Raw genomic sequence first — 21,668 nt, 5'->3', positions numbered from 1 at the left:
CTATGCTTATGTTACTTGATGACGGCACAAGAAGCTCTTGGAGATGTTATGTGTGGGAACTGAATTAAATCAAAACCCTAGGTCAAATAATTCCTTCCATTTGGGATTATTTGACCTAATTGGGAGTTATTCAATTTAATTGGGAGTTACCCAATTAAATGGGGAGTTACCTAATTAATTTGGGATTGATTTAATTCCTACCCCGATTAGGGATTTGATTTAAATCAAATAAATCAAATCTCGCTAAATCGGGGAGGAATAATTCCTTTCCATATACGGAATTATTCCTCTGAAACCTTAGCCTCCGAGACCACTATAAATAGATGGCAACACACAAGGGTTGAGGTACGTCTGAAATCTCTACTGAAACTCTGCAGAAAGTTCCTCTCACAAACCCTAGCCACCTTCTCTCTCTCTCTCTCTCTCTCTCTCTCTCTCTCTCTCTCTACATAATGCTTCGGCCGCTTGGTTCACACCATAAACACATCTCCATACCCTATTAGCTATTTTTTTCTATACGATTCAATTGAACTAATTTAGGCATCGGAGTGCCTTTGGCCAACACCTCCCGGGTGTGGTACTCTTATTTGTTCTATTTTGAACGGAGAAAGAGACGGCGAAGAAGAAAGGGGAATCCTTCCAATCGAATATTCTCGTGGTGAAATTTGCTCACACAAATTGGTGCTTTCATTGAGAGCGCGAAATAATACTCAAAGCATGCTCCAAATCCATTTTCCACACTTTGTTCAAACAATCATGGTTGATACAAGACGTACGAAGAGCAACACCACCACAACGGGCCCATATCATGGTTTTGTAGTGGAAACCTTGCTGCAACCGTAAGGAACCATGGTTGCCAACACCTTGCAGCCGCCTCCTAACGCTATGCAGCCACCTCCAACTACCGGAGTTGTAGAACAGCCGCTGCAGACAGTTCCTGGAATTGCAACAGCCATTTCCAGCAAGCTGCGGATAGTTGCTAGAATTGCAGAACATCCACGTAGACAGATGCTGAAATTGCAGAACAACCACTGCAGACAACTACTAGAATTGCGAACAACCACCACATGGTCCCGTGACCTCCACAGCCTTGCAGCGCACGCGCCGGCTGCTGAAGCTGCTCGCCACATCATTTTGCGGAGCTACTTTACCGCGTCATTCTACGAGCTGCTCTACCGCGTCATCCTAACGGAGCTGCTCGCGCGCTATCCTGTCGTTGGAACACATCATCAGCCGCACCACTCACCTGCAGGATTCGCTGCACGCCCCACGGCTACTCCGACGTCGTCCCAGTCTTGGAGCATATCCATTATCTCCTTTCTCTGCAACCACACTTAACGTCTGCACCCGTGTGCGCATCTAATGAAGCCTTAATTCACGGGTTGATCAACTCGCGCAGAGGGTCAACGACCAAAACAACCTAATTGGCCAACTACTAAGGCATATCAACTTGAATCAAGGCCTTGACTTTGGAGCCCATGATGAGGAGAGAAGGATCCCCGAGCATACCGGTGCGTATTTTGAGGGATCCTAGACTAGTTAGTTAGAGACAAGCTGGCGGGGAGAGAACGAGATCGAGTGACGAGACGCAGGACATCTGCAAGCCATACTATGAGTCAGTCGACGATCCATTCAAGATTGGGTTCACAGGGGGCACGAGTCCGTGAATGATTGTGTGACGAATGCAACGATCGATGCTTACCAACCTGCTCGAGAACCAACTCGCAGGAATCTTCGCAAGCTCAATCCACCAATCTGCCTCACGGGCAGGGCAACCAAGGAGGTCAACCTCTTCAAGTCAACGAGGAAGTCAACCATCCCCGCTTGGATCACAAGGGTCGCCAGCGTGATTGGCAAGCCATGCACGCGGAGGAAGTCGAGAAGCTCGTAAACGACCGATTTCGTAACTTAAAGATTGGTGGAAATTTCAAAGATGCTCTACGCAGGGAGGTGGACCAAGCAAACTCTACGCCTTTCACTGCCGAAATTGAGCAAGCTGCTCCCCCAAAGAGATTCTCAACGCCTTCATTCATGCATTTCAGAGGGGATTCCAATCCCGAGAGCCATCTAAAGCAGTTCAAAAGTGCCATGATCTTTTACAAGACCAATGACGCACTGATGTGCAAGGTGTTTGCAATGATCTTGTTAGGAGCAGCCCAAGACTGGTTCTACACCCTGCCATCCGGGTCGATCAGCGACTTCAAGGAGCTAGCTTACGTCTTTACCAAAGAATACACTTCTTACCAGACGATCAAGAAAAACCCTGACTACTGTTCAACTGCGTAAGAAGTACGATGAATCCCTCCGAGATTACATCGAGAGGTTCAAAGCGAAAGGGCAAACATCATTGGATGTGACAATGGAATCGCGTTATCGACCTTCAAAAGGGGCTTGCCAGTTAATTGTGAGCTGTATCGCGAGCTAACCATCTCTCATTGCCAAACACTAGTAGAAGTCTTCGCGACAGCAATGGCGTTCACGCACTTTGGGACGATGACCGGATCGCTGCAAAGAAGGTGTCAAGCAAGCCGATCAATCGGTTAAGCGAGGCAAGCCAAAGAAACGGCGGGATAAGCGGCAAGAATAGAGGTAAGCGCGGATTATAGCCTTAGGGAGGTGCTCCGCAGCCGAGAGCTATACCAAGTTCACTATCCTGATACACCAAATCCTGGCCCAAGCAAAGAACATGCCTTGGTGAAGAAACCGCCGCCTTTGAAAGGAAACTCAGCCAAGAATGATACTAGTAGATGCTGCGAATTCCATGAAGGGCGCAGTTATTACACAAATGACTGCTTTGCCTAGAAAAACACGTCGAAGAACGGTCGAGATGGCCACGCGGAATTCATCGCAAGGGCTATCCGACAAATCAAAGATCGTGACGCAGCTGCCAACGAACCTCTACGAAAAAAGTCATACGGATCAACATGATCCTAGCCGACTCTAAGAGCCCGAGTTGACCACCAAGGAGGAGATGATAAAGATCGTACAAGTGACAAGTGCAGGTTTCCCAAGCCGTCACCTGCTACCTAGTTATGGAAGACGATCCCGACATCATCTTTTAAGGGAAGGAAGTTCTAAGACAACGGAATGCCCATAACCTCCGAAGGTACTATCCACGAAGCTCCTCACCTATCAGCTTGGCTCCAAGCAGGTGGCCAGGCCTCCCTTACATCCATTGAAGACAAGTTACTCAATGTAGTCATGACACGTCTCCGGATGTAGGCCAAACAGGCCACACTCATCGACATGTCTCCGGACATAGGCCAAACGGGCCACACTCATTGACACGTCTTCGGACGTAGGCCAAACGGGCCATACTCATCGACACGTTTCTGGACATAGGCCAAACGAGCCACTCTCATCTACACGTCTCCGGACGTAGGCCAAACGGGCCACTCTCATCGACAAGTCTCTAGACGTTGGCCAAACGGGTCACTCTCATCGACACATCTCCAAACATTGGCCAAACATGCCACAACCTAGAAACACTCAAGCAGTTCACAATACACTTTGCGAATTGAAGTTAGAAAAAGCAACTGAAATTTTCATAACAAAGTGACCAACTGATCGAGTTCAACAAAAAGATGGTCAAACAGGATCAATTATTCTATACAACAAAGCAGACTACAAAAACTGAAAAGAAATAAAAGAGTCTTCATTTACTCCGAGATGCTAGTAGGAGATCCTTGATCTACAGACCTCTTCGTGTCTGTCGATCACCACGTTCTCGCAGCTCCACCGCTGATTCGCAATGTCTGTCATTACCTCATCTGCTGCATCCTTCTACTCGCTTCATCCTCTTGACTACACGCCTCTTGACCGCTTTGCTCTTGAGCTCCTTCTATGTTCACAGCATTAACTGACTCACTTTGCAAAAGGAGAAAATCAAAACAGAGCATCTCGATGTCTCCATCTCCAATGGCATATAATGGATCATTTCCAGTTGAGCCGTTCAAGTAGCCCAACTTGTTCGCATTAGGACCTTTCAGCAGGAAATGGGGCAATAGTAGAAGAGTTTTGGATAGTCTCAGCAGCAAAAACTACTTTTTTTTTAAGCAAATGAAATGTTGCTTCACTTCATTTTTCCAAGGAAAGACTCGAGAAGGTGCTAAGATCGTCGGCCTGACGGATACGATTAACCAACTCAGCACAGCAGGACGAGTTTGATAGAAAGTTGTCTTGAGCGGTCGGACACGCATGCATCCCTTGCGGCTGGACTTGTTCATCTTGGGATCAAGCTGCCGACGCTGAAGATCCCTTCACCCGGCAGATGACTCTCTCGTCTTTTTAGACTCTGCCAACCTTACCTCTAAAGGAGTCAATGATGCTGAATCAACTCCACGCTTGGCTGCTCGTGACTCAACAACTGGATCATGAGCGACATCCCACTTCGATCTTCATCCTTTGACTAATGCAGACGACTTGAACTTCGAAAAGGAATATCTGTATATCTTTGACGCTCAGCAGAATAAGATCAGGCACGAGCTATTTCATGGAGCAGATCATGGTTTTCAAGCTTGTCAGCAAGAGGCTCAAGTAGAACACCCCAAACATTGCACATACCACCAACTTTCTAGTTATCTGCACCAACGAGATGTTTGACCTTGGCAGATGATGATGGAACATATCCCACTTGAGTCTTCTCAGCATAAGGGAGCTTTGGCTTCTTTCTCAATGGAGACACATTCTTCTCCTGCGAAAAAGTAGCTTTATCTCTTGAAGACTTGGCAAACAACGTTCTTTTTTTAAGGGGGTTAACACTCTTCCTGTCCACTAGGCAGATCATCAGAGTCTAGACTATTATGCTTCCATCTTTCAACATCACAGGCGGGGCGGACCCGTACTTCCTCCTAATACTCACTTAACTTGCAGCGGCTTGCAACGCATGAGGCCAAGCGAGCTCGACCTAGACTGCGGCGATAAGAAGCAGGTGGTCCACTGTCTTTGCTCCACCACGGCTGCTCACTTTGCCGGCCGTCGCCACGACGATAACTAGCGGGCTCCACTCAGCTAGACCTCGTCACAAAAAAAAAAAAGAAAAAAGAAATCCACATGCTCGACTTATCTTGGGATGCACGATGACTCTTCTCTTCGACGAGCAGCACAAATTCTCCAAGATCTCTCTCAAGCTAGAAAGTAGAAAACTTAAGTTTGCGATGTGAAGAAGAGTAAAAAGAAGCCCTGCACTTATACTGGATGGGCATCCTAGGTCAACAAGGAATCTCAAGCCCATTCTAACTGGGTGTTCAGAAAATTAGAAAGTCAAACACCTCCTCTGCTCAGGAGCCCAAATCCAAGGAGGAAGCCCAGTTACAACTGGACAGCCTAACAGATAATTCACATCTCCTACATGCCACCACGTACCATGCAGTAGCTGGGGGGGGCATTTGTGGGAACCGAATTAAATCAAAACCTTAGGTCAAATAATTCCTTCCATTTGGGGATTATTTGACCTAATTGGGAGTTACTCAATTTAGTTGGGAGTTACCCAATTAAATGGGGAGTTACCTAATTAATCTGGGATTGATTTGATTCCTACCCCAATTAGGCATTTGATTTAAATCAAATAAATCAAATCTCACTAAATCGGAGAGGAATAATTTTTTTCCATCTATGGAATTATTCCTTTAAAACCATAGCCTCCGAGACCACTATAAATAGATGGCAACACACAAAGGTTGAGGTACGTCTGAAATCTCTACTGAAACTCTGCAGAAAATTCCTCTCACAAACCCTAGCCACCTCTTCTCTCTCTTTCTCTCTCTTTTATATAAGGCTTCGGCCGCCCGGTTCACACCATAAACACATCTTCGTACTCTATTAGCTATTGTTTTCTATACAATTCAATTGAACTAATTTAGCCTTTGGCCAACACCCCTAAGGTGTGGTCCTCTTATTTGTTCTATTTTGTAGGGAGAAAGAGGCGGCGAAGAAGAAAGGGGAATCCTTCCAATCGAATATTCTCATGAGGAAATTTGCTCCCACACTATGCAAGCCCTAGTAATAAACCCTGAATGGCCAACTGACTTCTATCTTCAAGCAGCTGCCCTAAAGAGCCTAGGGATGGACAATGATGCGCAGGAAACTCTAAATGATGGAGCATCGTTGGAAGTCAAAAAAAATAAAAGCTGAAACTGTATAGGTGTCTTTCCCTCTTCTTTCATTTACAATCGTATCTAGCTTTTTCCATCTTCCCACTTTGACATTTGAGTTCTGCTCTGCGGCAACAGGAGGATTAATTGTAACAATCTTTATGTTGGTCTTGGTGTATCTTTTTAATTATTTTGATCTGTACAAGTAAAAAAATTATTGTTTGTTTGCTCTGCTGTGTTTTATTTGATTTAGATTTTTGAGTTTGCATCATGTAAAATGTCCTTTGGATCATAAATTTATTGGATTATAAATTAAAACAGGGGCTTTGAAATAAATAATAGGTGGTTTATGATGCATCAACATGCTTTCTTTATCACTTGACATTCGCTTGGAAGAAGATGGCTCATGGGGAATAAGAAGGAAATATAAAACTGAAAATTTGATTGTAATACAATGGAAACTTCCCTGGTTGACTTTGAGAGTCTTGACCCCGCTGGATGGTGAATAAGGCCATATATATGATCCTTCCTTCCGTGTCTAATTGTCCCCCACACCAATTTCATTATTTCATGCGTATAATTTGATGCATGACTTCTCATATCTTTTTAAAGTAATGGTGACCATGAATTTCCCCTCTTGAAGTCTCCTAGAACTACCCAGGAAAGTGGTACAAAACTAAACTCTAGAAGCACAACTCAACTTTTTAGACACAAACATTCATGCACGCAATTTAGCTAGGTTTCAAGCTCTCTCTCTCTCTCTCTCTCTCTCTCTCTCTCTCTCTCTGTGACTTGGTTTATCAGATACTATTAATGTGATGCAGCACAAGCAACAAAGGTTTCAAACGAAAACCTTGAGTAACAAGAAATCTGGATTCCACCAGGAATTAAGAGGAATTCTCTTAGGATAATTTTATTAAAATCTGAGATGATCAAAAACGTTCACCAAATCTGTCTAAATACACATCTCTCAACCCTTGAGCTACTAGGGGAGTTATTATATTAAAACTGAAAAACAGAATGTATTCCGAAAATTAACTACGAAACTTTGAATGCAGTTTTAGAAGGCCAAATGACCTTAGGATGCCAAAATCCATCATACATCACAGCAAAGCGGTGAGTTTGACTCGTGGCGTCGTTCCCTTTCCGAAATGGTATTTTGCGTCCTAATCGAAGTTCGGACGACAAATCTGCAAATTCCCGCTACGTCTTTTTTCTAGCTCAACCGCGATAAAATCTGCCATTTGTTCTACATCATAATGGGAACCAGATTCTGTCTTTGCTTCCGCCCGTCCAATAATATCAATGAATTCTCGGACATAGGTGAGATTTTCCATTTTTTTGTATTGTTGTTTTTGTTCGTTTGAATGTTGTTTTCCCTTACTTTCCCGAGAAAGTTTTGCATACTTTTTTCTTTTCTGAAATGCAGAGGCCGGGAACAAAAACGAAAAGAACTCGCTGTCTGTGTTCAGCTTGGACCAACTAAGAGCTGCCACATCAGGATTCTCGTTCCATAATGTTGTCTCTGAGCATGCAGAGAAAGCTCCCAATGTGGTCTACAAAGGGAAGCTGGAAGACGGCCGTTTGATCGCCATTAAGCGCTTCACCCTCTCCGCTTGGCCGGATTCCCGCCCATTTCTTGTGCGTACATTGACAGTTAGCTAAATTTACTTCGTCATTTTCTTTTTAATAAACAAATCTATATGTGGTGGGTTTGGTTATCTCCCTTATAGGAGGAAGCTAGAGCTGTGGGGAGGCTAAGCAACGAGCGTTTGGTGAATTTGATCGGGTGTTGCATTGAGGACGATGTGAGATTGCTTGTGGCTGAGTTCATGCCAAATGAAACTCTCTCCAAGCACCTTTTCCAGTGTAAGTTCCCCCCAAATCTTCAACTAAACTTATTTTGCTTTGTCTTATTTCGGTGTGAGTGGTGTGATGGTATGTGTTTGATGAAAATGGGATTTGACAACACTCTGGTTTGTTAAGTTTGAGGAAAAGATCAACAGAAGATTATATTATTTTGTTTTCTGTTGGTATTGATATTGAAGTAATTATAGGATGAAATTGGTACAAATTGTGTAGGGGAGACTCAACCGATGAAATGGGCAATGAGATTGAGAGTGGCTTTGTATGTGGCACACACTTTAGAGTATTGCAGCAGCAAAGGGCAGGCATTGTACCATGATCTCAATGCTCATAGAGTCCTGTTTGATCAGGTAATTAATTGGACTCTTATACCCTTTCATTTCAACAAAATTTATTAATCTTTTCTTGGACCTTACATTGAGCCAGCACTTGATTGACAGGATGGAAATCCCAGACTCTCTTGCTTTGGCCTTATGAAGAATAGTAAAGATGGCAAGAGCTTTACCAACTTGGCTTTCACCCCTGCAGAGTTCTTGAGGACAGGTGACTCATATCATCACTGCTTCAGCAAATGGAAAAACAGTTTTCTAATTCAATCTTATACTTGTCATGCATGAGCTTTCGACTGTTGATCTACACGATCGATAGTATTTAGTTGAGCTAATTGTACATATTTCTGTTTGGCGTGCAGGAAGAGTGATACCAGAAAGTTTGGTTTACAGCTTTGGGACCCTGTTGCTCAATCTGCTCAGTGGCAGACATATCCCTCCAAGCCACGTAAGTTTCCCTTTCCTTCGTATATGTTCAATTGAGATGCAGTAATTTTTGCCCTGATATTTTGCTTGACATCTTATGGTCTATATATATAACTTGTGTTTATAAATGTGCTCTAAGTTAAGGCTATCTGATTGTGTCTCATTCTCAGCATTTCCTGATAAGTAATTGGTTGCCAATTATGGCTTCTGGTTAAGCTTCTAGCTAAGTAAGGTTTAATTGTCTATCTACAAGGCACTTGACCTCATACGCGACAAGAATTTTTTGATGCTGATGGACTCATGCTTGGAAGGTCATTTCTCAAATGACGACGGTAATGAGACGGTGCGGTTAGCTTCACAATGTTTGCAGTATGAACCTCATAACAGGCCAGATTTCAAGTACATTGTTTCTGCACTTTCTCCTCTTCAAGAACAAACTGAGGTATGCCCAACTTTATTTGTTATATGCTTTGAAATTTGATTTGTTTTAGGCTAAGCTGGAAATTGGTTACAATTAAGCTACGTCAATGGTTCAATTCTCTTCCATCGTAGCCAAAAATTGATTTATGTTTTCGAAATTTGATTTGCATTACTTCTGCAATAGAAAGCCATGAAGGTATTATTCATCTCACCTAGTGGTTTGTAGCAGGTTCCATCATACGTTTTGATGGGTTTTCCACATGGAAATATTCCTCCAAAGCAGACAGTATTGTCACCTCTAGGTGAAGCTTGCTCGAGATTAGATCTTGCTAGAATACATGAAATATTGCTGATGATTGGATACAAGGAAGATGAGGGGGCTCAAACTGAAGTTAGTGATCCTCATTTCTGATTTTTCCGTATTGTATATTTTGTGACATCTACCAAGGGAGAAAAAAAAAACACTTGTTTTCACTGTTTCCTAGCAAATTTTATTCTTTTACGTTTATGTGAACTTTTTGTGTTGAATTTGTTTAATGCACTGCCCTTACTTTGGAGTTACCTTGCAGCTTTCTTTCCAAGTGTGGACAGACCAAATGCAGGAAAGATTGAACTTTAAGAAACAGGGGGATGCTGCATTTCGAGCAAAAGAATTTGCTAGTGCCATAGAATTTTACACAGAAGTAAGTCAGTACTCACTATTTTTTTTGGGTCAAAAGTACTCACTAATTTAGAACTACGAAATTTTTTCGTCATCGTTGTGTTATCAAAATTGCCACTTACACGATGTAATTTGCTCCTTCATCTAGTTATAGAATCATATTAGACTATATGATTAGTGTTGGGGTTACAAGAATTGAAGTATTCTGTTCTGCAAACAAAAAGTTACGAATTACCATAACCTTCATGTGATTTCAGATGCTTATCATCTTACTCCGAGCCGGATTTCCTTTCTTCCTTCTCGTTGCAGTTCATTGATCGTGGGAGCATTGAATCAGGAACGTTGTTTGCTAGACGGTGCTTGTGTTACTTGATGAGTGATGTGGCACAAGAAGCTCTTGCAGATGCTATGCAGGCTCTTGTACAAGACCATGAATGGCCAACTGCCTTATATCTCCAAGCAGCTGCCCTGAAGAGCCTAGGATTGAACACTGACGCTGAGCAAACCCTAAAAGATGGCTCATCCTTGGAAGTCAAGAAAAACATAAAATATGAAAGTGTAACAAAATCTTAAGAATGTTGTAACAAAATAAACACCTTTAGGTTTGAGTTTCAGCTCAACTAATAAACTACTGCTGCTGCTTGACATCAACATCAACAAACATATTGAAAATTTAGTAGATGAGTGGTTCGATGGGATAGTTCATTTCGTAACTAGGGTCTTCGATTGAAGGAAACACAGCGACAGATTTAGGGCCATTTGGAACATAAGAAAATCTAACAAAAACGTGCATCAGATTTCAAACTACAACCTCTTATGAATATACAGAGAATTAATGCATCGAGAAAGCATGATAAAGAAAAATGAATATTAAAAATACAAATTTATAAATAAATCCAATTCTAGACATGTATTTATAAAAAAACCCAAGCACTATTTAAACATAGAAACACACCCAAAATCAACCCCAAAGTCAACTTTTTGGGTGTGTTTATAAATGAGTTTTGAGTGTGTGTAATGATAGGTTTTGGGTGTGTTTATAAAGTGTTTTTGGTGTTTGGTTTTTTTATAATTTCAACCTCGTAAATTGCCTGGAATAGGGTACTTAGGATTTCTATGCTATAAGACCACTCCAAAACAAAAAATGGGCGAAGGATGCAATTTTTTTTAAATTTCTTATTTTTTTCAAAGGAAGAAGAGAATATAGCGGGATAGGAAAGTACAGCCCTGCGGTTGTACCTTTTAAATGTATTCAAACGTTTAAATAGCTATACTATTTTAAAAAAACATAGATTTCTCAAAGACCCAGATACAAGAACAGTAGGATAAGATGTTAACAACAGGAACCACTTTTAATTTAAGGAAATGGGTTCCAAAACAGAAGAGAAAGCAACAAGAGATTGGGAACCAAAATAGGAAGCACAGGATTAACATCACCCTCAAGGCGTTTTCTTCTCATCCTCTTCCTAAAATTCTCTCTCCTCTGCTCATCAGTGTCATCACCCCACTGAGCTTCCTCAAGGCGTTAACTGGTATATTTGATAGCAACTGTTACCACGTTGGCCTAAGTTAGGAGATTTGACCCATAGATCAATGCTAATAACAGCGACTGTAACCATTACAAACATGAACGTATAATAGTTTGAAAGATATCTAATGCACGTTTTTGTTAGATTTTCTTATGTTCGATAGAAGTCAAATTACTTGTTTGTGTCCTGTGCTATGTTCAGGCAGCCATGATTAGATTTTCTTTCGTCCATCTTAATGTAAAACGCACTTAGGAATGGCTATACCAAGTATAATTTGATTGACTATATCGTGCATATGAAATCGTCGGAACAAATGGCAGGGACAAACATAACTTGGCACTAGTACATCATTCATTAAGAGACGGGAGGAAGTGAACTCAAGCAATGCTGCAAGTATATTAATAAACCAGAAAAACCCTTATCACTCCTTTCGGTTCACAATGCTGCCGAAAAGGTAGAAGTACCCTAACATTTTATGGTGTAACCAAACCATTAAAAACAATGGCTGTCATTCAACAGAAAATTTAAAAAAAATCCTCGTTATGGATGCCCAATTCTATCATGGACTTGAACCTAGTACGGCATATGTTAAAAACTGTCCCTATTTATTTCTTAGACAACAAAATGGAACCAGCTTATGACAATTTGTGAAAAACAAAAAGGCATAACAATGTGAACAATTACAATCTCCACATCACCCCACCCAGTCAAGCACTGTAAGTCCCAAATCAGACGAGGCATAAGTTTTACATTGGAGGCCGACCAGCACCAAGCAGCTGTCCAACTAGATTAGTTACCTGCAAACAACAAAAAATTCAAATATATGCACATTAAAATATTTATATAATAAAACCACCATTTCTAAAATATATAAAAAAACACCATTTGCACAATTATAGTTTCAGAGCAGTAGCAAAATTGTTTATGAAGTAATATATGCAAGATTTATTACTTTTTATTCAATCAAAAGCAACACTTGATAAAGGGCACTACTTAATTTATATAATAAATTACTGTAAAAGAAAACTGCTATCCCAGTAGTTTTAAAATTAGACCAAAGATAAGACATTCAAATAAACGTAAGAAATCAAATGACCGAAAGAACAAGGAAACCATAGCACCAAATTCATAAGAAAACAGATTGATAACTTACATGCCAGTATTTTGAGACACAGCGATCAATGCAACTGTTTTCACCCATATTTAACTCAGCCTCCTTGTACCTGGATGATTTGACAAATTCAAATTCACTAACTTCAGTATTAACAATAAAATGACCTAAAAGTAAAATGCCACACATTTTTTATACAGGTCCATAAAACATAAAAAGAGAAAAGAAAAGAGTTCTCATACTTCTTCTCAACGCACTTGTTGAAACATGTGTGGGTAAGCCTGAATATGAAAAAAAACAATCAAAATCATTAATGAAAACTGGATAACCACAACAGCTAAAGTATTAGAGATGGAAAATTGCATATACCAAATTTACGTTCACAACCTAATAGATGTGCTTAGCTAAGTGTATAACACAAGGGTACTATAATGCTCACAGAATTACACAACAACACTAACAAGTCAGGTAGCTTTGGAAGTATCAATCATAAGCCTTTTTTTTTTCTTTTGTGCACCACCGTATATGCTCACGAAGTACGAAAATAGAAGTGAAGCAGGCAAGCGCAAAGAATTGTTCTAACTACAGGAGCTGAGCTTGAAGAATTCAGATAATAAGCCTTGCACAAACCCTACATTCCTTAAAAAACTACATTGGTATACCGTGACATCTAACAACACCACGCAGAGAACTTACTTGTTAAACAACTCAACCCTGTACTCCATCTCCTTCTCTGCCATACCAAAAATCTGCAAAATTTGTGAAAAACAAACTTCAAGTCATTCCAAAATGTCAAGATTATTTCAAAAGCACCACTCTTACCACTTTTAGGACAATAATTCATAAGAAAAAGATTGTTAATCCATAAAAATGAACAACACTGTTGCTTCCTGACTCCCAGGAAATGCCTTGGTTTCACTAAGGCTAAACCCGCCATCATTGACCATTTACACAACATGACCAAATTTGGTTACACCCAATTTACAGAAGACGCAAGTTCTAAATACCCATTTAGCATCTGATCCATGAAATCCCAAAACTTGCCCCAAATCCGATCTTTGGCACAAATAAAATGTCAATATAATAATTCAATTGCTTGACACTGTCCAATAGGTAGAAACTAAAAGGCAACGAAGCAAAGGGTGCCTACCTGTTCCTTGTCCACAGCCGTCGGCGCATTGTTAGGAGCAGCAGCCATTGGACCCTAAAAACCCCAAATAACTTAACACAGATTCCTTCAAAACCAAAACCAAAACCAAAATGGAAAAAATTAGCGGAGAGGATTTCAGCAGTCTTACTCAGTGAGATGGAATTCAAAGTTGGCTGATTGTAGCTCTAGATGTGGAGGATTTTGAAGAATCCGATTTGCAGGCAAAGCAGGAAAAATAAAAATCTTACCGAGGTACATGCACGATTTAGGGTTTTAGGAGCGAATCTGGGGTGTATATGAGATAGACGGGAGTGCAAACCAGTTATGTTGTGTAAGCCCGAAAAGCAGTGGATTACTGCCCCACTCTTTTTATCTTTGGTACTCAAGTAGTGGATAATTTCACAAAGGCCCCAAGGTGGGCAGGACCAGAGAAATTTTTTATAACTCTACAAAAAGAAAAGCAGCCTTTTTCAAATTTTTGTTAAAGTAAGATTACCTTTTCACAAACGTCAAGATAATTATCAAATGTCACGTTGCTATGGATAGAGATTAGTTTTCCTAATCATACTTGAATGCTTGAGTTTTACGTTCGTATTCCATGTTCGCCTCTCACATTCTTCAATGTCACTTGTATAAAAAAAGAATTTAAATTTTGCATATGTCTAATTTAGGGATATAATTACTTGTAAAGTCAAGTATTAGTTATGTTTTAATTCCTTCGAATTGGTTCCAACATTGGAATTTTCTATGAATTTCTTTCGGCCCTCCGAGTAACAAAAAAAAAAAGAGGGGGATGATGCAGAGAGTGGAGAGCATGAAAGTTTGCTGTGAAAGAAATATCAAAAGTTAGAAAAACAAAAATTGGGATGCCTACACCAAAAGTCTAAGGTCAAGTAGTTACCTACCCCAAAAGTCTGCTTCAATTGCACTCCAGAGAAAAACTTTCTAATGTTCCTTGTCATTTTGTTAGGAATAACAGTTTGTGGAACAGCCTTGAAGATTAATCCATCTAACTGAAGTGATATTTTGATGTTCTCTAACCTCGTCTTTTAATGAAAATTTATATATAATCCAACAAAAGATGAATTCAAAAAAAATGCATGAACAAAGACTTGTGCAGAAATGATAAACACAAGGTGAAACATGAAAGAATCAATCTCAAACAGTTGGAGGTAGCCATAGCATTTGAATGAACCGAAAATTTTGAATCGATGGCATTCATGCTGGTAACGTGTGTATTACAAGGATCATTAAGAAAGTAGACACTGTAATTAACCTTTTCAATGAATGAAGAAGCCATCTGAGATAACAGCCTTTCATTCGCAGCCTCGCAGGCATCATGACTTGTTGGTACTAGGGCATTATGAGCATCTCCGTGGAATTTTTCCGTACAGATGAGTCCGCACCTAAACAGATATGACTTACATTCACAAAATATTTGCCAGACAATATTCCCTGAGCTCACAATGGAGATTGCAGATGGAAAACAGGATCTTACTCACTTATCCAAAAATAATATAACTTTTTATAGATAGCCAGGTAGCACCTTTTATATTACAGATGACAGAGACCGTACAAGTTTGGAACTAAGCCTCAAACAAGAATGTAGAGCCAAGTAGGACCGAGCACAGACAAGTAGCAGTACAAGCACGATAAGATTTGGAACTGCAACTTACTGCCCCGCACATTTATAGAAAAGACCTTTTCTTTTCCCTGCTTGTGTTCATTAAAGCACTTTGAAGTGAAAAAGCCATGAGATTACAAAGGCAAAGATCATGCAGGCAAGTAGGAAATTCATAATGCGGCGGCCATGCCACATGGTTCTGGTTTCCACCAGGATCATGGGTGCTGCTGGTACTGATGGGAGTGTGGTAGTAGTGCCATTTGCCTCATTTGTCTGCTCAGTGGCAATGTTGAATGCAGTGGAGCCACAGATCTCGCAGGTTCTGCAAAATAAATAAATAAAACTACGTTTGTTAACCACAGACCAAGAGCTACCTAGTACAGGAATTGAATTGGCAATTTATCCAATCATCTTAACTATGAAACTTTGGGGAACACAAGACCAGATGTAGGAAAGCAAGTATTATTGGATAGAAGGCCGCTTCAATTGCTTTCTTCTTATCCATTTTTTCAGTTCAATAAATATCAAATCTTAAGAAGAAAAAAATACACAGGCAGCAAAGAACATGTCACCCAGACAAACAAAGATAGGGAAAAATGTATTATGGGGCTTGTGCACAAACACAGGCCACAGTCAATTTTATAACCAACAGAACACATATATCAAGAATATAGAAGAGAATGCTTTAGTAATTGAAAACTATCTGGCTAGGAATCTTTTATTTCTGTCCATGGAAAAAGTTCCGTCATCAATATGCCGTTCCATTTGTTTACCAGGATGACTAAAATCAGAATAGAATTAGCATGCCTTACCAATCCACCTATAGTACCTTCTTGTGATATCATGTGATGCAGCTTATGTAAATTATGTTTCCTCATAAAACTTGGATGTTTCATTTGCATCCATTAACTCCACAAGCTAGAGAAATATTGCATCTTGTTTGTCAACAGTACATTATGTCAGTCTGTTCAGTTTGGTTTCCCCGAACTATCAACTTCAGAGTTATAAAATAAAAAGGAAAACAGGAAAACCCACATATATTTATCTCTTATATGTCATAAAGAAACTCAACTTGTAATGGAAAAAGTTCCCAATTGGTTTACACAAACGCTAAATCTTTTACTGAACCATAGGCATGATTTTTTTAAACATTTAGATCTTAATTAGCAGCATACATAACCAAACGCATGGGGCAAGATATCCACTTCTAAACATAGGAATAGAAATTCTGTGTGCTGCAGTAATTTACAAGTGCATCTTTGCTAAGAATGCTTGACCATTGGAACTCAATTCTTGCACATATAGACAACTCCTTTAGCTTGCATTGGACCCACACTCTCCACTACTATTAATGCTACAGAAAACGTGATATAAAAACTCTAAACCAATATGATACATGTACTTAGGATTCAATGGATTGTTCAAGTGGCGACTACAAGATTTCTTCTTCTTCTATATATTTAATATATGCCTTCTATTCTACGTTGTGATCCGTCTCATTCATCTTGCCAATAAGAAGCAAAACAATAAAAACAAAGGTGACTATTAGATGAAAGAAAAGAAGCTACTTGGCTAGTATGCATTTCAAAAAGCTGACCTCAGAGAAGCAGGAAGCTATGTACTGCCAAGATGCTAATCTGTTGTATTATTCAACAAGACTAAGGATGCTTATAGAATGATCATAGTTTGAAGTAAAACCACCTTAAAAGTGAGAGATTGACTCTAGAGAAACTATTTGCATCCATGTGCTTGCACTTCAATGCAGAGACCGGTGAAAACAGAGGGGGGATGGGATAGGACAACTTAGTTGTTTTTGGTCTTAAAAAGTAAAATTTCAACACAAACAAGCCGATTTATTCCATAAGGTGCATTTGGGAGGAACATTAAACACTCGAACCAAAAAAGAGAAACATCCAGAATCCAGCAAACGGGTGTTTAAAATTTCTATAAAAAAACACCAAAAACCAAAGAAAATAAGGAACGGAATTCAGAATTCCTCACAAGCTTACTAATTTAACATGAGAAAAAGTTTGTACTCACGTATCACCCTTGATCTTGAACCAGGTCTCAGCACATTGCTTATGAGCAGCGCCCAAATCACCCTTGCAAGAGCAACCCAAGTCAATTGGGATCCCATCTGGGCCACCACCCTCCAAACCCAGGTGGCAAATTCTGCAATTTCTTTCAACTTTACTCAAATGCACCACCTTCAACTCCAAAACCCCACTCTCCAAATCCAACTCCAGAGAGCAATTTGAGTCACAAGAATCCCTCTGAACATTGCCTGAAACAGACACCCCAGAAAGCTGAGACTTAGGCCCTCCTCCTCCTCCTGCGGTGGACTCAAGCATGGAGTGCCAAGACTGGTCGTCCGAGTCATCGGAGGCTGACACGTCACTGCCTCCGCTGACTGAATGGCGGTAATGGGTAGCCTCAGCAGCAGCTGACATTTGAGAAACCCAGAAACAGAAATGTCATGAAATGGTGGAGGAAAGTATTAAAGTTGCGGTCTTTGGGGTTGAAGGGTGTGTTTAGGAACAGCAAACATGGTGGGGTTGTGGAGTAGGTGGTGTTTGTTTTCTCTCTTTATCAAATATCAATGTCTCTCTCTCTCCTCTCTTCTGTGTCTCCCTCGATCACTGTCTTTGTTTGTGTGTCAGTTTCGAGCAATGTTGTTGAAATGAAAGAAAAAGAAAACGAAAGAGAAGACTTGAGAGAGCCCCGGGGCCAAGCCAAGGCGAATTATGAGGAGGCTGGTGGGGCAGACTGCACTCAACACAGATATATTTTATGCCTACCAGTTGTGGGACACATCACAAACACAGTGATTGAGAAAGCGACACGAGTAAAGATCAAGGGTGCAGGGGTTTCTTCCCCTTTGTTTGTTTGTTTCTATATTAATTTGATTTTCATTGGGCTTCATCGTTTATGAAAATGAGGCAGTGTTATTTGTATTTTACTTTATAATAGAAAACTTTCTGATATTTTGTTATGTCAAATGAATTGTTTGCTTATAAGTAATTTTATACTGACTATACTTTTCACTTACCAAATTAACAAATTTGCTTTAGATAGCTTGGCATGGAAATTTGCATCATAGATTCATAGCCATAGGGTGGTCACTGTTTAAGCTTTTACAGGTTCCAACCAAATCTGTTTATATCACAAAGAGAGCTTATTGATATGCCCAATTTAACATGGCACACTTCCATTTTCTCCTTCTACACTGCTCCCCTTGTTTTTGTCCCTTGATAAAACGATAAAAATCACTACCCATGTTAAAAGTGGGCACAAGTTATATATATATATATACAGATTTGGTTGGAACTAGCTAAAATGCACTGCGATCACAACATATTATGTCTTCTAGTTTCTTTTTCTTTCTATAGACACAGCAGAAGCATTATCCCTAACCAAAGGATACAGTTTTATTTCTTCTTTATTTCTTTTTTGTTTTGGCAGAAAAGGTTATGTTGCAAGGTTATGCATCTTTTAGGGCATTGCCAACAGGGTATCCCAGTGGAAAAGGGCATTTACTTCCATACCAGAAGTTTCAAGTTCGAACCCCCATCACCTTAGCATCTTTAGGGTATATTCCATCAAAATATGCTTATAGTTTCCAGTCAAAACAAGCAAAGCCTATAAAACCCATATCAGCAACATCCTGAGACCACACTCATCATGTCCATTGATCCAAGCCCGTGAATGCTGACATTTCCAGTATTCCAACATAGCATGACATGATCAGTACTTTTGATTACCCAATTTTATACTGGCCATTGCTTGGGAGGCACAAGCAAAATCTTGTTACACGCTTGGCAGATGAGCACTAGCAAAGAGTACGTAGAATCAAACACCTTACCACTGCTTCAAGCCCGAGAAGGATGATTTCCAGAGAGCATGAAATGATAGTAATTTCAAAGTTAAAGAAAAGGTTAATAACAACACCCTGCATGTAAGAATTCTCATCAATTGTGATTTAACAAATTATAGTGCCACATGATAGTAGCAAAGATGCAAATATTATTCCTCTCGTCTTACATCCATCATTCAACATCAATATTGCAACTCGGGAAAAAAAATGAAGTTCTAAAAGATAATCAGACACCATCCCAATAGCATTCATGCCATAAGAAGAAACAGAACCAGGCACCAGAGCCAACGTGAAACATATTGATAAATAAAAAACAGACACGAATGTGCTCAATCCTTCTTTCTGAAAAAACATTTCCAATTCGCATTGCTGTAAGCTTATTCTAGCTTCAATGCACAAGGAAGGATGTTACAGTGGAGCGTCAAACATACTAAACCGAAGAAAGAGAAAAAAAAAATCATATCTAACCAAAAGTTCTACATTAACTTTCCAAAAAATGGAGGAAACGCATCAAGCTGCTTGAACTGCAGCTGCTGGAGCACTTTCTGTAGGTTTAGTCACACTTGGAACACTTTCAGGCGACTTTGAGTTTGGAATGTACCTCCAACCACGCTTGTGGACTCCACTTATTTTCTTGGGAGCATCTGCAGCTGGCAAGCCTGCAACAAATTCTACTATATCAACTTCCATATAAAAGAGAATAACTTAAAAATAGATAAACCTAATCTGAAAAAATGACCACATATTATTTTAGCAATTCTTACTATCACAACTACAAGTCAAAACAGAACTCTAATGAATTAGCCATTCCAAAGCATAAATGACAGACAAATACTGAATCAAGTCTCTATAACAAAAAGGAACCTCCTATTTATGTATGTAGGTGTTCATGCATTACATTTGATTATGCAATCGCATATGTGGAGGGGGCCAATGTCACTTACAAAGCACATATTTCTCATTTATAATTGAAATCAGGATGCACGTTCAGTCACAAATACAAATGCTGTGGCCAGGGAAGTGCATGTTCAATCTCTTATGTAACAACGCCAACTAGTTCCCTTGGTAGTTCTTTGAACTAAATGATGCATTATTTCCCAACCATTTAGGAGTCAGGACACTTTATTTTCAATTGAAGTTAAAAAGATAAGTTATCAGATATTGAACAACAGAATGCAGCCAAAACCAGGTATACAGATTGAGCAAACATGATACATAGCATTGAATCGATGATATCCCAACCAGTACAAACAGAACACAAATATTGATCAGATTAGTAAGCCCAATTCAGTCAACCTCAACACTTCGCAAGCACAAATGTTCAACTGGTAAACTATGATATACTTGAGTCACTTCTTTAGCCAGACACAGCTAAAATGTAAGTGATAAAACCCTTGTAACATTTTTCTTTCAAACGAAAGAAAGAAAAGGTATAATCCTTTATATAGTCATAAAGGCAAGTATTAGAGATACAAATAAAAACATCAATTGAGAAGAAAAAAATGTCACTTCCATGAAATATAAAACCCATCACTGACCTTCCTTATGAACGATGCCCCATGCTTTGCCATGCCTACCGTCCTGCCAAAATTTAAAAAAAAAAACGCATAAACCCTAAACCATTAAACCCATAACAATAAGAAGGGGAATTGATTGAATGAACATTCTCACATCTAATTACGAGCAATCAAATGCAAAAGCAGAAAGCTTAGAGGCACAAAAGCCCAAATTTTTAATCAGTCCCACATTTTCTTAGTAACCAAACGAGCAAAAACCAACAATAAAGAAAAATTTGAAAGCCAGCAATAATTAAAAGAGAGACCTTGTAAAGATTGATTTTGGTGATCTGGTAAGAGACGCCGACCCAGTGAGTCTTAGCCATTTGGTACCCTAATCCCCAGTTGGGCAAAAACTGAGCCACCTCAAACAGGTTCTTCTTCTTCTTGCGCTTGGGTTTCTTCGAAGCCGAAGAAGAAGGAGAAGCAGCAGAAGCAGCAACAGGTTTTTCGGAAGCAGTGCTGAAGCTTCTGAGGAAGCTCGATGTGAGCCTCCATAGTTTTATGGTTCGATCCGTTACTGCTCTGTTTGCGAGATTGCTCGCCATTTTCAAGTTCGCTTCTCACTCTATTTTCTCTGTAATGCTACGGCTTCAGTTGGGTTGCTTTTTGCTTTGCGAGGAGGCGAAAAATCAATTGTGAAAGTTGACTTTGTCATGTTTTAATAGTGTTTGAGTTTTTTTATAAATACATATCGGATTTATGAAAAAATCAATTGAAAGGTTTGTCCCGGAATGACCCCGTACTTTTCTTAAATGGTTATGACCTTAATTTTCTATCTTGTTTTTCTCAAATATGTAAAATTAAATAAACAATCGCATTCATGATTATGACCAAGTTCTAAAATATCAATGGTTTCGGAAATATCGGTATTCTTAATACAGGAAAATTTCTATGGAAATATCGGGATATTATCGATATTAATAAAAATTGAATAAAAACCATGAAAATTGTAAGAAAAACTTGAAAAAATTTCTTGAAATTTTGAAGTGGATGTTTATTTAGTCAATTATCTATTACTAAAAAATTG

General features: G+C 39.6%; 4 protein-coding genes across 6 annotated transcripts; 1 reads left to right on the top strand and 3 right to left on the bottom strand.

The window, feature by feature from the left end:
• Nucleotides 1–7,351: 7,351 nt before the first annotated feature.
• LOC103320149 (serine/threonine-protein kinase BSK5-like) lies at nt 7,352–10,367 on the top strand. Its single transcript, XM_089044920.1, has 10 exons — nt 7,352–7,415; nt 7,522–7,733; nt 7,826–7,961; nt 8,175–8,308; nt 8,399–8,501; nt 8,650–8,735; nt 8,967–9,155; nt 9,363–9,524; nt 9,703–9,816; nt 10,104–10,367. The coding sequence occupies exons 1-10, from the start codon at nt 7,352–7,354 to the stop codon at nt 10,365–10,367; spliced, it is 1,464 nt and encodes a 487-aa protein (XP_088901046.1).
• A 1,328-nt stretch (nt 10,368–11,695) lies between these two features.
• Nucleotides 11,696–13,877, bottom strand: TIM10 (Tim10/DDP family zinc finger protein). 3 transcript variants are annotated; one of them, XM_008221668.3, is made up of 6 exons: nt 13,833–13,877; nt 13,585–13,669; nt 13,131–13,183; nt 12,677–12,715; nt 12,477–12,546; nt 11,696–12,120 (listed from the first exon to the last, which is right to left on the bottom strand). In XM_008221668.3, the coding sequence occupies exons 2-6, from the start codon at nt 13,630–13,632 to the stop codon at nt 12,070–12,072; spliced, it is 261 nt and encodes an 86-aa protein (XP_008219890.1). In that variant the 5' UTR covers nt 13,633–13,669; nt 13,833–13,877; the 3' UTR covers nt 11,696–12,069. The 3 variants fall into 3 exon arrangements, with proteins under 3 accessions (XP_008219890.1, XP_008219882.1, XP_016649148.1); XM_008221660.2 differs by having other exon boundaries at nt 13,585–13,638; nt 13,733–13,873; XM_016793662.2 differs by having other exon boundaries at nt 13,585–13,655; nt 13,733–13,858.
• Nucleotides 13,878–15,086: 1,209 nt separating this feature from the next.
• LOC103320035 (uncharacterized) lies at nt 15,087–17,963 on the bottom strand. Its single transcript, XM_008221651.2, has 2 exons — nt 17,249–17,963; nt 15,087–15,530 (listed from the first exon to the last, which is right to left on the bottom strand). The coding sequence occupies exons 1-2, from the start codon at nt 17,656–17,658 to the stop codon at nt 15,311–15,313; spliced, it is 630 nt and encodes a 209-aa protein (XP_008219873.1). The 5' UTR covers nt 17,659–17,963; the 3' UTR covers nt 15,087–15,310.
• Nucleotides 17,964–19,305: 1,342 nt separating this feature from the next.
• LOC103320190 (uncharacterized) lies at nt 19,306–21,271 on the bottom strand. Its single transcript, XM_008221831.2, has 3 exons — nt 20,905–21,271; nt 20,621–20,663; nt 19,306–19,741 (listed from the first exon to the last, which is right to left on the bottom strand). Exons 1-3 carry the CDS (start codon nt 21,184–21,186, stop codon nt 19,593–19,595), a joined length of 474 nt encoding a protein of 157 aa, XP_008220053.2. The 5' UTR covers nt 21,187–21,271; the 3' UTR covers nt 19,306–19,592.
• Nucleotides 21,272–21,668: the final 397 nt, after the last annotated feature.

The sequence above is a fragment of the Prunus mume genome, linkage group LG1, assembly GCF_029339155.1.
Source record: "Prunus mume cultivar Tortuosa linkage group LG1, ASM2933915v1, whole genome shotgun sequence".
Lineage (NCBI taxonomy): Eukaryota > Viridiplantae > Streptophyta > Magnoliopsida > Rosales > Rosaceae > Prunus > Prunus mume.
Note: the sequence above shows the minus strand (reverse complement) of the source record. Positions and strands in the feature narration are given on the sequence as shown.